At 40.0% G+C, this 15,789-nt stretch overlaps 1 protein-coding gene across 1 annotated transcript in view; it reads right to left on the bottom strand.

Moving 5' to 3' along the window:
* The window catches only part of LOC109631390 (ephrin type-A receptor 6), a 158,965-nt gene that overhangs the window by 134,126 nt on the left and 9,050 nt on the right, over positions 1 to 15,789 (bottom strand). The window contains exon 2 of the mRNA XM_069533114.1: positions 13,055 to 13,119. Coding sequence (XP_069389215.1) covers positions 13,055 to 13,119 — 65 coding nt within the window. The remainder of the gene's footprint in view (positions 1 to 13,054; positions 13,120 to 15,789) is intronic.

The following is a 15,789-nucleotide window of genomic DNA, read 5'->3' as shown; positions in this document are numbered from 1 at the left end:
ACACAGGGAATGCTAACTTTTGAATTATTTCTACTTCAATGCTGCTTTCCCAAATTTGGAATATTCTAGCTATTATGATAACAAATTTGACGACACAATACAGTCTGACATGGAGGTTTTACAATAAATGGTCCATTTCCATAATTATGACCATGAGCATCACACCTTCATTTAGCTTTGATTTTAGCCAAACACTCCATATTAAAGCATCATTCAGTAAAAGTGTGCCCCACATGAAATAGTTCATTGACTCTCATTCTATGATTTATCTAAAGGTTATGAGTGGGTTTTGAAACTCTTGGAGACAACTGATATTAGATGTGAGGACACAGTCATCATTGGGGATTCAGTAAAGTGATACCAAGGGTGAATGGGGGAAAGGGGGAGGGGGGCAGGATGAAGTTTTGTCCTGCAGTGCTGCGATTAATCTTTTAGCCGAGCATGTTGTTGCTTCAGGAGCAGAGCTGTAATCCATTCACACCCTCCATCAGTTTGAATTGGGACTGAGAGGGTTTGGGAAGCGACCTCTATTTAGATTGAATGAGCTGAAATGGATGGTTTTCTGCATGCCCCACCAGCAGTTTCACAAAGCAACATGTACACTCAACTCAGCAACAAACAGAAACAGGCTCTAATCACAAGAGTCCAGCCTGCAAAGTGCCACATCCCTCTCTGTCTCCCTCTCATCATAAGACTGGGTAAGGCCGCACGCTATGAATATGGATGCAAATTATTTGAACCCATTGAAAACCATTTGACTTTTTGAATATGTATGGGACTCATTTCAATTTTCAACATGACAGGATACATGACCTTCTCCATCTGCAACCGTGTACTGATGTGGCAGCAGCAGCGGATGTAAAGGGGTGTAATCGAAGTGTAACCGAGATGGATTGTGGTCATCTTTATTGTATGAACTCCTGCTGAGATGCAACGATGTGTCATGAAGGAGGAGACTGAGCGGTCAGGAAAAGATGGTGACTGATAGAGAAGTGCAGGAGGAGGGAAGTGTAACGCGCTTGGCATATTATGAGGCTACTAGAGGGAAGTGATACTTTGGACCTCATCTTAGACCCAAGCATGATGCATGTGTCCTTTCTAGTTTCGAACCAACACAGGTGTAATTTTCCTGTCCCACCTATGTTGTTTAAATAAATGCACTTCAGCTGATCTCAGCAGCTATAAGCTTTGGTCAGGCACATTGCGATCTTGAACTTGGAGGATAGGGTTGTCACTTACTCTAATAATCGAGTTCAAACGAATTTGACAGAACATGCAAGAACACAAAATACTTTTACAGGCCGCTTCTCAGATCATTTGGTGTGGTAACTGCCCCCCCCCCACACACTTTTGAATGAACGTTCAAATTTTGAACAAGAGGAAGGGAAGGGAACATTACATTTGGGTGTGGATCTGGACACAGGAGGGATTTTGCACGTTTCCAGGATGTTTTTCAACACTTGTATGAATTTTCTCAACAGTAAATGCAGAGATCTTTAAAACATGCATGTATACAATATGCTGATGAAGTGGCCGATCAGCCTTGGCCCTTCTAGTTGTAGATGATAAGTGAATCAAAGAACATCTTTAGGCTACTGTGCATTAAAATACTAATATAGACCATTCCCAGGTGAGATCTGCACCGAGAGCAACTTATAAATTCCAGTCAGACGCTGTGCAGCATTCAACTTTTTATTGCTATATGAAGTCCATGGGCACTTCAGAGTGTCCATAGACTTAATGTTGCACTATTAAGCTACATAAATCAAATAGCTGCCACTTCTTATAGAATTAACAGTAAAGCAGCAGTAGCAGAGATGTATAAAAACAAAAATTCCACAACGGATGCAGCCGCCAAACACAGACAACGCACTACGCTGCAAGGCAAGAAGCTGTTTACGCACTCCTCCCTCTGTACAGTGACTTACAACAAACAGCATTTCTTGCATGCAAATGTTTTGCACTTGATTTGAGACAGTTACTGTGATCGCCGGGTGGTGCATGGAATCATCAGCTTCTCAAAACTTCATGTGACTTTTGTTTCTGTGATGATTGTAACATTAAATGTAGCAAGGTCAAATACTTGAGCTGAATAAAGATTGGAGTAAAGTTAATATTTTTGAGAACAGCCCCAAAAGTTACAGTAATGATAGTTAACAAACAGTAAATACACCAGGTATAAATACTTCAAACAACCATACGAATGTGAATTGTAGAGTAGAATTAAATACAAAACATTACGACTTTAGTCTCATAAGGCCACAGAAATGTGATTTCACACAGCACCGCTCTGCACTCACTGACCACACAGGTGACATCAGTAGAAGTCTGTGAGGCTTCAGTGCGTAGAACTGGGTAAAAAGAAACACATTTTCCCGCCTCTGCTTTTTGCATTTATGGAAGTCCATCTGAAAATTAGTCAAGGCAGTTCCATGCTAGTCTAAGAAATACATTGAAAACAATCATGCAACAATCATTTTCTTGTTTTTCCTTTTATTACACTGTAATTTTTATGTTTGTATTTGTTCAATGTAATGTTGGCTATGGTTTTCTCTCTTATGTGACCAAATGTGCATTGTGCAAAAACATTGACAAAAGAGTGACTTATACAAAAAGCAGCATTTCAGTCTTATGCGCCAAACATTTACAAAGCAGCTGATCCACATTACCCTCCTGTAGTTCCACTGCTGATAATGCTTTTTCTATTTTAGCTTGTTACTTCACTGTACTTCACTGAGTCCATCAACCAGACGTAGCGCAAAATGTCAACTTTGCGTTGATCCGTCTGTGTTTGGAAAATGTTCTTTTCCATTTTCGAATGTGTCAGATTGGATTCTCATCAGTGGCTTTTTCAACAGTTCATGACACGTCCATATCCAAACAATAAAACAGGTGAAGACGCACTTTGTTCTATTTTGACATCAAAATATGTTAACACTATATGCTGGGACACAGTTACATCTGTGTGTGTGTGTGTGTGTGTGTGTGTGTCTTCCCCTGATTTTCTATCTGACCACAGAGAGTGTGACAAATGGATGTGTCAGAGCTTGATGGAGCGCTGCGATTGCTCAGCTAGGCACAAAGCTATTACAAAACTATATAGACAGCTCGAAAGAAAAATCCTGTTTCAATCAACCACACATAATCTGTGAGACAAAGAAAGATGTTCTGCTGTTGATAGAAAGAGCCGGGGCACCATCCTGAAGGAAGATCATTTTCTAATACAGAATTTAAATAGATCAGTATCTGGGGAAGTTGAAAGTCAGATTTGTGTACATAAAGAAGGACCTGAAAATGTTTTCTGGGGCATGGCCAACTGACCTTTTTTTTAGAGCTGACAATGAATAGGAGACTGATTTCTTGGACCTATTTGAGGTTCACAACTCAGCAGCCAAGTAAAAACTCCTCAGCTTCTAATAGATCTTAATGTAGCAACCAGACTTAAAAGATGATTAAATAAAGAGTTTTTCTGTATACATGGCTTATATTTTCTCTATTTGTATAAAATATCACTTAATTCAGCTGCTTTCCCCAGAACTGTACTGCCAAAGTCTTATATGAAAACAAGTACACAAAATCAAACAATCTTAATACTCAAACAAGGTGGCGTCTGAAGATACGTGGGGCAGGTTTTAGTACATATTTCTGGCACTGCAAATATCACTGATTGCCGAGTCTTTCAACGTCACCTTGAGACGGTTCCTCCATTCAGACGTCTGAAATGTCAGCAGTATAATAAAGGTGGCATGGCATATAGCAGGATTATGTACGTAGAGCTTGTCTGGGCTTAAAGGCATTAAAATATTTTGACACAAAAGACAGATTTTAGATTGGTTTTACACAAAGTAAATGAAAAAAAAAGGAGAAAAGAAAGAATCTATCTGCAAATCTACATCGTCTACTACTTTATAATCTAGCATTTAAATATGAACAAAAAGTCTCTGAAACAATTTAAAAAAAATGCTACGAATACATCTACGAATACTTAACCATGTTTCTAGCAATGTTTTTTTTGTCTGCATGATGTAAAACTGGGGCTATGATCACTCTGCTGGCACTGCAATAAATCCATCAGTATAAAAGTGCAGAGTTGGGGTTCAGGTTTGGAATAAAGCTACATGCATCAGTGTCACCCTAATATATTTTTCTGATGCAAGTCAAGTGAAACAGACAGCAGTAAACAGCCTATAGAGATAAAGCACTGTGACCTTGGGCAGGTTTTCTCTAACTGGGGCACCTCACTGTTCTGGTGTGCACATGCAGAGTGTGTGCAATATGCATGTATCTGTGTATGAGTGTGCGCCTTTCTTTCTTTCTCTCTGTCTCCTTGTGGCTATGCATTAAGACTTTTTTACTCACACACACACCTATTTTCCTTTCCAGCGCATTGACGTCAATATGCAGGCAAGGTAAGGGAGTGAGGGGGAGGAAATGGGTGGACAAAAAAAGGGTAGGGTGCGGACAGATTGGGAGACAGAGAGAAAAAGAAGAGGAGGAAAGACACGAGGAGGAAAAGACAGACAGAGAGAGACAGAGAGAGAGACAGAACGATAGCGTGAGAGAGACTGAGACAGATATGTTTTCCATTTCTACTTCTTGGTCAATAAAATAACAGACACTTGAGAAGTGGTAGATGCAGCCTCAGAAAAAAAATTGTCTTCTGATCATCCACCAGTGAATCCAGTGCTGTTACACTCATATTAAATCAATTTGACCAAACCGGTTAACAAAAAACATCATCAAAACCAAAACTGGTTTGTAAATTAAATAATGTCAACATGATTTGAAATGAACAAGAAACAAATCAAAATATTACATATTGGGTGGAGGATTGATAGTATTTTAAAAAACATGAATTCTTAATGAGGTAACATAGGAGTTAAGCAGCATTAGATAGAAATGTTCATTAAATGTGTTTCTGGAGAGGTGTAGCCTGTTTACTCTGCATGTCACTGCTACAAACACTGGTTTGATCTGTTCGGCAAAAAGCTTATAATGTGACTACAATGTAATGTACAAATGTCAGAGAGAATTTTCCTATGCATTAGAGATGTCCCAGACCACTCTGTGTTTAAAGCTGAATGTAAGTTCTCTTCTCTTTTGTCCTGATTTTACTTTCTCTCAGATTTTGTCTTTTAAAACACATTTGTGATTTATTTCTATACAAGTAAAAAACTTGATTTATCTTGACTTAAACTGGGATTGTGCTAAAAACCGGTGCTTCTCTGTCTAACAAACTTTGTCTCACACTGATTTAAAGAGAGTACACTAACTACATGAGCCACATTTCACATCTGCCTTTGTTTTAGATACTAACACCTGCTATAATCTGCTTTTTATCATTTCAGTTGGCAGAGGTGATTCAGTGATGAGCAAATTCAATTCAGAGCAAAAATGAGACACCTGCTACTTAGTACAATGTTGGTTCATTGCATGATTAGGGTGTTTTATCAGTCGTAAACTGAATCCCGCAGTGGGACCATCCATCATAAAAACAACTGCCAGAATGCAGCTTGAACAATAAAGCCACACATGATGCTGGGATGAACATGCCCACTTGATTTTGCAAACTCAAGCTGCTGATGCCTTAGATTCTGTAAACATGAAATTGAATTGTATTCTGCAATTCATTCCTTTAGTGTATGTATCATTAAATCAGAATGACATTGTTGCACAAATAGATACATGATTAATAATTATGGTGATCATTTTATTGTATTAAGGCACTAAAAAAAACAAAACCCAACATTAAATAGTTTAAAATTAGATATTACAATGCAATAATAGATTGGATGTTGTATGGTGTCAGGGTTCTGTTCTTTTATCATTATATACTTCCTGCCTCTTTATTTGGACTGAACTATTGACCTGTTTGGATTTGGCACATCATGTTCTACAAAGATATCCAGCACTTTCCACTCATGAAAAGAAAATAATGTCTCTCTGTCTAAACCATGTATTCTGTTTCCCCCCCTTGGTTGCCAATAGTTCCCATATTCATGTATTCAGCACTGTGTTCAGCTTTAGCTGCTAATAACCTCATCTCCCTTCCCTCCCTCCATTGTCTTCTCTTTTGCATCCATCCAGTCTGCTTCTTCCCTCCTGCTCTGTCTCTCTCCTCCTCTCTCTTCTTTCACTGCATTCCTCACACGGCGAGGGTTAGCCCAAAAAGCTGTCAGGATATGTGCGGCTGTCAGCGAGATGCCGAGTGGGAGCGCATTAGATATCAGCCTCGGTGTGTCCCTGACAAGAAACAAGCCAATTAAGGAATCCCCCGGCACTGCTTAAGCCCGGTTATGGCAGAGGTCCCTGAGATGAACACTGGTGCGCTAAATCATCATACCTTTTTTTATATTAGAGCCTCCGTGGGGAGAAGTTGAATGATTCTGGATTATTCCCCTTCTTTTTTCCCCCCCTTGTTCTCGCGGCGCTGCCGGCCATCACTCAGCAGCACAGCCTTAGAGAAGTTTATCTGGGCTATGAAGGACACTTGACATGCAGATTTTCCTCTCTCGTCTCCTCTCTGTTGCTCAGTCTCCCTGTCAGGGCTAATAGTATTAGGGATGGAGGAAGTACTGTGAGATAAGCCTCAGGCCATGTTGCAATCAATTACTGTGGTTAAATATTGCAATAAAAAGATTAAGGATTAGTATCGGCGGAAGAAAGAAGGGTTGGGAGGGTGTGCCGGCGAAGTCCTGAGGGTGTGCTCACTTGAATGTTGTATTTATGTGTGTTCATCATTCAATTTATTTCACATTCACAAGTTATATCCAACCACTCCCTGATGCAGCCTCATATTTTTGTCTGTTTTCTCATTTTTCTCTCTCATTTCAACTCGGTCTCTCCCTGCCAACCCCCTCCCCACCCATCCTCCAAACTCAAAGACTAAATCTTACAGCAATCCTCTGAAAACTTTTTCCCAGAACTGACAGACCAATTTGTTCTGGGGACTTAATGTCGATTAGCGGCTGTCAGAGCTTACATGGTTTCTTTTTTTGTTTGGCGGGAATGCTGGGTATTATTGTTGTGCATCATATCATCATACAATAACGATGCTGGCTGGTTAACAACAGGGTCTTTAACGGCTGATGCTTTTACACTGAAGGTAATGAAAGGATCTTTACCTCTGAACCTTAATAGATAAATCTGGACTATCCATCCATTATCTACACCTCTATTCCATAAGGGCCGCGGGGGACCAGAGCCAATCCCAGCTGACATTGGGGGAGTGGCAGGGTACACACTTGACAGGTTAGTTTAAAGTCTCCAATCAATCTAACTCCAATCTGCATGTCTCTGGACTGTGAAGGAAGCCAGGGTACTCGGAGAAATCCGAAACAGATAAGGCAAGGACATCCATACTCCACACAAGGAGGCCCCAGCACAACTGGGATTCAAACCGTGACCCCTCTTGCTGTGAGACAAGAAAAAAAAATATTGCTTCGTCTGCATTTAAACACTTTGTGACAATTGACTGCGTCAGCTTGTCAATTATTACCACATATGCAGATTTTTGGAGACAGGTTGACAGTGGGACACTACAGGAAGAACAGTAAATAGTGAATCATTATTTGCAGATTCATATACTTTTGGTGTTCAAGTGAGTATTTTCTGCTGATGCTGTTGCATTCTCTGCTGCAATAGACATTTTGATTGTGATATTGAATCTTAATTTCAAAATACAAAATGCAGGCTTCATCATTCCCTTGTAACTTGTTTCACTGACTTTAAAAAAATAAAAACATCTTATTGTACTCTCCCACAAACACACACACACACACACACCACATTCCAAACTCACCAGCACACAAATAATGAGTGAAACATCTCACTCTGAGCTGAACAATCATGAGGTATTGAGGTTGGAGAGCCTAATGTTTAACTGAGCAGTTAAATAAGTAAACCAATGTGCTGGCGCTACATTTTACGCCCGCGGCACATGTAACTCATCAGTTGCCTGGGATCTCTGACAAAAGTTAAAAATAGGATTATTCGCTGCCTCAATGATGGACAACTTTCATTCTTTGTCGTCAGCTCTGCCTGTACACTCAGCTTCCATTATAATAACAATGAGTTAACGCAAAAGGCAACCATAGGCATTCTTAATCCCTTAAAGCTGTTTTATGAAATTCAATAAATACCACCCCCCCACACACACCCAAGTGCACCAACACCACCCACCCACCACTGGGGAAATGACTCATGCATATTTCAGCAGTGTGCCTGCCCATTCTGAGTGGAGCTGCTTGCAGATGCCAAATCAACCCTCTCTCCCTTCTATCTCCTTGTCTCTCTCACTCTCTCTCTCTCTCTCTCTCTCTCTTATTCACCCCTCTAATGCCCTGCTCTTCATCACTATTCAGCATTTCAGAACATGGTAAAAAGACTGAGAATAGAGACATACATGCCCCCCCCATCATGAAAAACAACCTCACTCACTCACTCTCTCACACAAACACACGATTATACACTAGAGGATAGATCAATTGCTGTTCAATATGCATAGATCTAATGATTTAAACCTCTGGGGATGAGTCTGTTTTCTAATTCCGAGAAAATTCCCACATTCAGGAAAGTCATTAAGAAACATAGCAACAGTCCTTCTTGAATGGTTTCACCGTCCGTCTGGGCCAAATGAAACAGGTCAATTTAATATTCAATCAGAGCAGGTAAAAAAAAAACTTGCAACAAGAACTGAGCATGACCAAGAAAACATAATCGTGTTCACAGTGTGTAAACATCTGTTTACAGCTTTCCACGGTGCTGGAGATGCCATAGACGTGCACCTACAGGGAAATACATTCTAGGGAGGGAGGAGACCAGGCCCAATTAATTAATTGATTAAAGTGTCTCAGGCTTTCCCAGTAATCTTCACTGTAATTAAAAGTATTCCCAGCCAAGGCAACTGTGATAATCACTTGTAAGTGTGTGCCCATTGAGGGAAATTTACAAATCAGTATTGCTAAATAAACTATTATACTATCAAGACTGACAACTAAATCTTACCTGTAACTTTTAACATAACAAGGAGGCAAAGCGTAGCTGTCCATGTATCCATGTGGATATTTTTGGCCTTTGCTGATTTTACATGTAAAACAGAGCTTTTAAAAAATGTCACAGGTAGTTCTAATTGCAAGTTTGTGGCAAAACTTTGTATCACTAAACCAGGTTACCAAACTTCACAGGCATCTGCTCTGCCCTTCATTACTTGGACTACAGCGTTCTTCTCCGGTATTTGATGGTTTGTTGATGTAGACTTTTATCACCACCTTCTTTGCCAGCATTGTAGTCATTGCTGTGTTTTCGTCTTTGCAGAGATACATCAAAACAAATTTCATATGGATAGAGATTTTTCTAGAAAATGTTGTTAACAAAAATATCCACAGTAGTGAAGATTTGATAAAAAAGGACAAAAAATGCTCAATGAGGAAGTGTTGTAAAGCAGAGGGCTGCTGTAAACTTTTATGTTTGAACTTGCTTTCAAGAGATTTTATATTGTGCTTCAAAATTTGGTTATTGTAGGAAAACAACTATATCTCACAAGTGTGAGTTACTTTAGCAGAATGTAGTCCCAGTTTGTGTGTGTGTGTGTGTGTGTTGGTGTGTGTGTGTGTGTGTGTGTGTGTGCAGAACAAAAGCACCTCAGGAGAGTTGTATGGGCGTGACAGATACATGCAAGTGTTCTAAATTAGTGAGACTTATTGTAATCATAAGTTTTACAATTCTGCACAAAATGACGTAGACCTTTAAAATTCAGTGTGGCTTCCCATGGATATCTAGTGTTGTAATGCTGGCAGGACACAAGCATGAACCACTCATCTTCCTCTAGTTGCAAGCATTGTTTACTAGCTATGTAAATCTCAATTTTCAATGCAACTTAAATTTTACATCATATAACCAGCTATACTGCTTCCAACCTCTTCATCAGGTCGTCATATTGGAGCAGTTATAGAGTTGGAGCATATAACATTATTTTAAGGTGCACATTGGGAAGGAGTGACGTACAGCAGTGTATGTCCAGAACTAGAAGCTGTAGCATGTAACTGTGACAGGCAGCTACATGGTGCACTGCTGTATCGGCCTGATACCAGGCTGTGTCTAATATGGTGCGGATTGACTTCTCCTCGCTGGCTCCCAGGTAGCGAGGGGGATTTAAACTATTTTACCTCCCCAGATCTTCACACCTTCCCTCAGGCTCTCTCACACCGATGCCTTAAATATTAATGGTAAATCGAAGGATAGTGGATGAGTGAGGAGGGGAGAGGGATGACAGCTTAATCATGGGGGCAGCAGCAGCCCCTCTCTCTCTCTCTCTCTCCTCTTCCTCAACGCTGTGGGCGGCTGTCACCACGACCTACATGATGTAATCACTTGCATAACCCTGATATGGGCCACTAAGGGCCTTGCAGAGAGAGCTAGAGACAGAGGAGGAGGTGGTGGTGGGGGGGGGGACCTAAGGGACCAGGCTGCTGAGGATCATTTAAAGTCAAAAGTAGAAGAGCGGGAAAAATGTTTGCTGCCACAGCTCAATTAAACGCTGCCTCTGTCCAGTGCAGACACTTTTAAATCATTCGTTGCTCTGGTTTTCCTCATTCTTATCTCTCAATCACAATTTCTTTAACTTCCAAAAATCCAAATATTTTACTTTCTCATGAGAACTTTTTAATTATGACATCATGATATCAAACTTCAGGATCAACCCCTTATTGAAAGCTTGTTAAAATCCACTTCACTTCCTGGAAAAAAAACAGGCTGTGGCCCTTACAATACAAAACTGTAATAAACACAACCAGTTAATTTAGACTGAATGAAATGATTGGATGCGTACCAGTCTGTCACTTACAAACTTGGCTGTCTGCACCCTGCCCGTGCGCTCACATGACTGCAGCTGTAGAGATGCACACCGCAGAAGCAGAGACGACTGCCAGAAGTGAGCGAGCGAGTCACAGAAAAGTCGTCTTCTCGCTGTTGTCAGGCAGTGAGTGGTCATGTGTTTTGGGGACGTAGCTTTGACGAGAGAGACAATAGGAGGGGGTGGGATGTATCGGTTGCATATTTCGTGTAGCTTGCTCTTGCTAGCATTTCCTGGATTACCAACCCTCGCTTCGAGGCTTTGCACCCTGAGCTTTTGGAATTACAGGTTTATGGCTCAGTCACTGCATGTCTTAGCCGTATATAATGTGTTATTTTCACATCGAGTTGCTCAAAAATGCTGCGATTTTGTGGTATTATACGTATCGAGGTATTTTAAATACATTGAGGGCATTTTGCCTGTATACTCAAAAGTTTATAGCACAGGTTAGATATCTGAACATCTGTAACACCTATGTTCCAGGGATATATACCGTGTTTATTAGGAATGCTTGAAACTCTGTTTTATTAATCTGACATTGACATTACATTATACATGTAAGACAGTCTGCTGCATTGACTGTCATGTTGCATTAGTTTATAGAAATTCCTCACTGTAACTACATATATGCTCATGACAAGCATCTACATCACTTTAAATTGAATCTTGAAATATTTATAATGATATTATCAATGGATATTTTCTTCTCCTCATCAGATGTCAGAGACCACTGACACATAATAAATGAATTGTGTCATGAGAACTCACAACTGATGAGCGATGACACAGATCACAAGTGCAAATACAAGCATTTACTTCATTAAATAAAACACTTAATAGTTGACATTTTGAAAGGTGCTGCATAAGAGAAGGTTAAACACCACTGGCATTTTCCTGATAATAATCCGCATTTGTTTAACCCTCGTTTTTTATGAAAATGAGGATTAAACGTGAATAAACAAGGATCGAACACAGTCAGCAGAGTCAAAGAGCCTCAGCCTTTTCCCTATAAGACGTCTCCATCTTGAACTGGGCCATGCCGTATTTAATGTGCATGGAAACATTGCATGTGAACAAAGAAGCACGAGTCAGCCAATTCTGCTTTTTGTTGCTTACAGCATACAAGAGGATGTTTTCAATCAGTCCTGAAGGTATTCTGACAGGACAGAGATCAAAACATGAAGGTTTTTTTGATCCCAGGACGTTGCGGCTTCTTGTCAGCACATCTATATTTTATGACGCCAATATACATTCGAGTTTGGCACCAGCTGCTGTTTCACAGATTTCCAGGCAGACAGAAACTGGAGCTGGAGGCACTTACTGCCATAACAAAGTGAAAATACCCCCTTTTGGGTCACTGATGGACAAAAATGCAACATAAGGTTCTACCCATGTAGCCACTGTTTCTGTAGTAACTGGGAGGCAACTCGAACATTGGGTTTTTGCAACATGAAAGTTTGTTAACTCTTTCCCTCCCAAGGATACAAACATGGAAGGGTTGCGGATTATTGACAGGTATTGGAATTTAATTCCGTCATGACTTATTAAGATGGTGATCTTGCCATCTTAACAATGTGTCTAACTCATTATTGTTCTATCACTTGGTTGCATGGGCATCTTTATATTCAAAAAGAAACATCATCTAATGATTAATTTATTAGAGATTCAAAATCTCAACCAGACTGCCTGATTTAACACAGATTAAGGCTGAGCCCGAAATCAGCCACTCAGTAACTATTGCTGCCTCACTATATAGTGACTTCTATACAGTATAGTGAGCTCATTGGGGGAAACCCTAGCTTTGTGTTGCCAACCAGCAGATATTAGCGACCATCAGCAAATCTCAGGGATGCATCATCCACAGCCGACCTCCGCTGGGTGTCAAAATAATTCATATGAAAAATATATGCAGAACATAAAATATTGATGTAAGATGTTTTTGCTTAGTTTTGTAAGTTTGGCTGGAACTTTGGATAAAATAAAAAGAGTAAGCGATCATCACAATGGGGGCTTCCTTAGAGACTGAGGCTCATTATCTGTCTCCGACTTACAGTATTTCCCAGGAGGACGAAAGGTCCGATCACTCCCCACTCTGACCTGTTATCATCAATATAATTGACCTCATTGATGGAGCATGATGCCATTCATTTTGATTACTGACACCACATGAAATACAATCAGGTGAAGAATTGTCCTTCTTACCCCGTTTATAGGATATGTCTTCCATCCCAGCTCTCCAAGCACAGACGTTGTATCCAGCAGCACAACTGAAAAGGGAAAAGGAAGAGAGCATTAGCAAAGTGTAAACACACTCAAAATGACTTATTTTCACATTGGAAATGAAATATAAACATGTTAATTTAGAAATCTTTTATATTAAATATTAAGAATTTGGTTTGTGGGATGAATATGTATGAGTGTGGTTGGGTTTACAGAGAGAGAAACTTTTTTTTTGCTACGAGCGACACAATTTGGGGACTGACGGATTGCAGTCAGATTGCTGTCAACAGTGCATTCCCCTACCTGACATCCTGTGCTCCCACCTACAGCTTCACTAGAGTCTCCCTCACAACAATATGCTCCTGTGCTGCCTCTGAATGAGGCTGCTCATGAGATATAATCAGGGATGATTAACCCTTTTTTTATACATGTAAATATTTCATTATGCCAAGTAATAATTAATGTAAATTAGAACTTTGGTATTACATTTCCCCCAGTTTAATATGCAGCAATTTAAATCTTTATATCATGATAGTTCTGTTAGACTACTCTAACCTTCCAGGTTGTGTTAGGAAGAAAAAAAACAAAAACAATGTAATTTTACCCTGGGAGATACTGCCAGCCTTGACAATATTTTGTCCTGCTCTCAAGGACAGCAGATTTAATAATTCAGGAGGAGAGAGTCTCTCTCAGCGTCGAGCCATTTACAGTGAAAAGAAGCAGAAATAGCTTCCTGAATTTACCTTCACTGTGATGCCAGAATAACATCACTAAATTAGGGCAAAAAATTGATTTGCATGCACTTGTGGCAAGATTAGGGAATATGCAGGACACTAAAGTTGAATTTTTCAAAAATCCATAAATATAACATGGAGCCTGTCCAGTCACCTTGTCAAGTGAGTGTAACAATACATCTCATCCCACTTCCATGTAGATGCACTGCCTGGTGGAGCAGGTGTTAGGAAACTATTGGTATTCAGGCAGAGAGTGGTGGCTGGCACAAAAACAACACTAGAGACACTTGATAAAAGCCAACAATTTTCTTTCTCATGCTGTGAAACGTAGAATCAGCTCATCAGAAGGCAGAACTTTTTCATCTTTAAACTTGTCCTAGATTGACTTATGTCATGCTGATGATCACACATGTTTACTGCAGACTCTGATTTGTCACAAATAGTATTTTCTACTAAGATGACAGAGTTCAGTCAGTCATGAATGTCCATTCGGAGCCCTGTAAGTGGTCCTTGGGGGTCTCATTAGACCAACACATATCTCCATCAGTGACAGTCTTTCCTGAATAAATCTCCATTAACATCATTGCAGTGGGGTGGCTACTTAATACAGCCCATCGTACACTAGAGGAGGTGACTTCAATTCCGTGATATTACAATTTGTAAAACACAATGTCAAAGAAAATGAAAATGTATATTTATATCTCTGTGAATGTGCTCTGAGGGGAAAAGAAGAAGAGAGGAAGAGGGGACACTTCCTCTCCTTTTATGAGCTGCCACATGTCTGATGGAGCTCAACCAACAGAGATGGTCCTCTATCTGCTCACTGAGGCTTTCATTGTATTTGTGAATATGTCTGCATGCCTACACAACTGCATAAACGCTCCTCGACTTCCCCTCATCTCCCAGAGAACTGGTGCAGTGTAAGAGGCGCTGCAGAGACACGATGTTACACTACGATGTTTTGGATCAAGCAGAAACAACACGTATACCACAACATCCAAGAGTTTAGGAAAAAATAATCCAGGAAATGAAACCACAGTGTTGTCAGAGTAAACAAATAAACAAAGGTAAAGTAAAAACATGTTGGGTATTTTGTTGTACGGCAGACACATGAATCTACACAATAAAAACAAGAAGTAGTAAAAACAAATCCTGCTTGTTCTATGGTTTTCTCTGTTTGTCTGTATAAGTGTTCTGTAATATATACTGCTTCCTCAACATGCTTTTTGGACCGAACTACAAATATTGAACTCTAGGTTCTGGAACCATATGAACCCTTTACATGAATAAATAAATAAAATGTATTCTTATTGATAAAAAATATTGAAATTAAGGAATGCATTGAAGCAGCATTGGCCTTCATAACCACTTGGGGGCAGCAAAACAAGCTGTAAACACAACACTGACATACTATCAACTTTAAAGCAACACTATGCCACTTTTTAAGCTAAAATAGCAGCTTCAAAGTTAGTGTTGGAACAGTGACTGGGAACAGGGAGAATGGTGCTGCTTTCATTCCTTCTCCTAGTCGAGGATCACGAGTAAAATCCAACCATCAGCAGTGTTTCAGTTCAGTGAGAGGGACAACACACCGTCAGAGCTTTGGTTGAGAGACTGATAGAGATCACATGGTGTTATTTTAAACTGACAGTGGAGTTCTTGGCTAACTTTGTTTTCACGAGGATGCAGAGCAACATGAGCACTCATTCCAATGAATGAAGTTTTCACTCCATGCCTTTTGTTTTCCACTAATGCCCAACAGACAAATCTGTATGTTTAGTAGCTCAATGCTTAACTATCGTCAGTATCTATTCGCTCACTTTGTCAGACAGCATACAGTGAGATTTGATCCCCCTGCAGCATCTACATCATGTTTAATGAGGATTAAATCCAAAATAGGGATGTTGGCAAAACCAAAATGATGAGCTGAAATCTTCAAATTATGAAAAGTTCAGTTCATCGTCTCGACGAGCAAAAGTTCAT

The sequence above is a fragment of the Paralichthys olivaceus genome, chromosome 10, assembly GCF_024713975.1.
Source record: "Paralichthys olivaceus isolate ysfri-2021 chromosome 10, ASM2471397v2, whole genome shotgun sequence".
Taxonomy (NCBI): Eukaryota; Metazoa; Chordata; class Actinopteri; order Pleuronectiformes; family Paralichthyidae; genus Paralichthys; species Paralichthys olivaceus.
The sequence above is the reverse complement of the archived record's forward strand: the minus strand, read 5'-3'. Positions and strand labels throughout refer to the sequence as shown.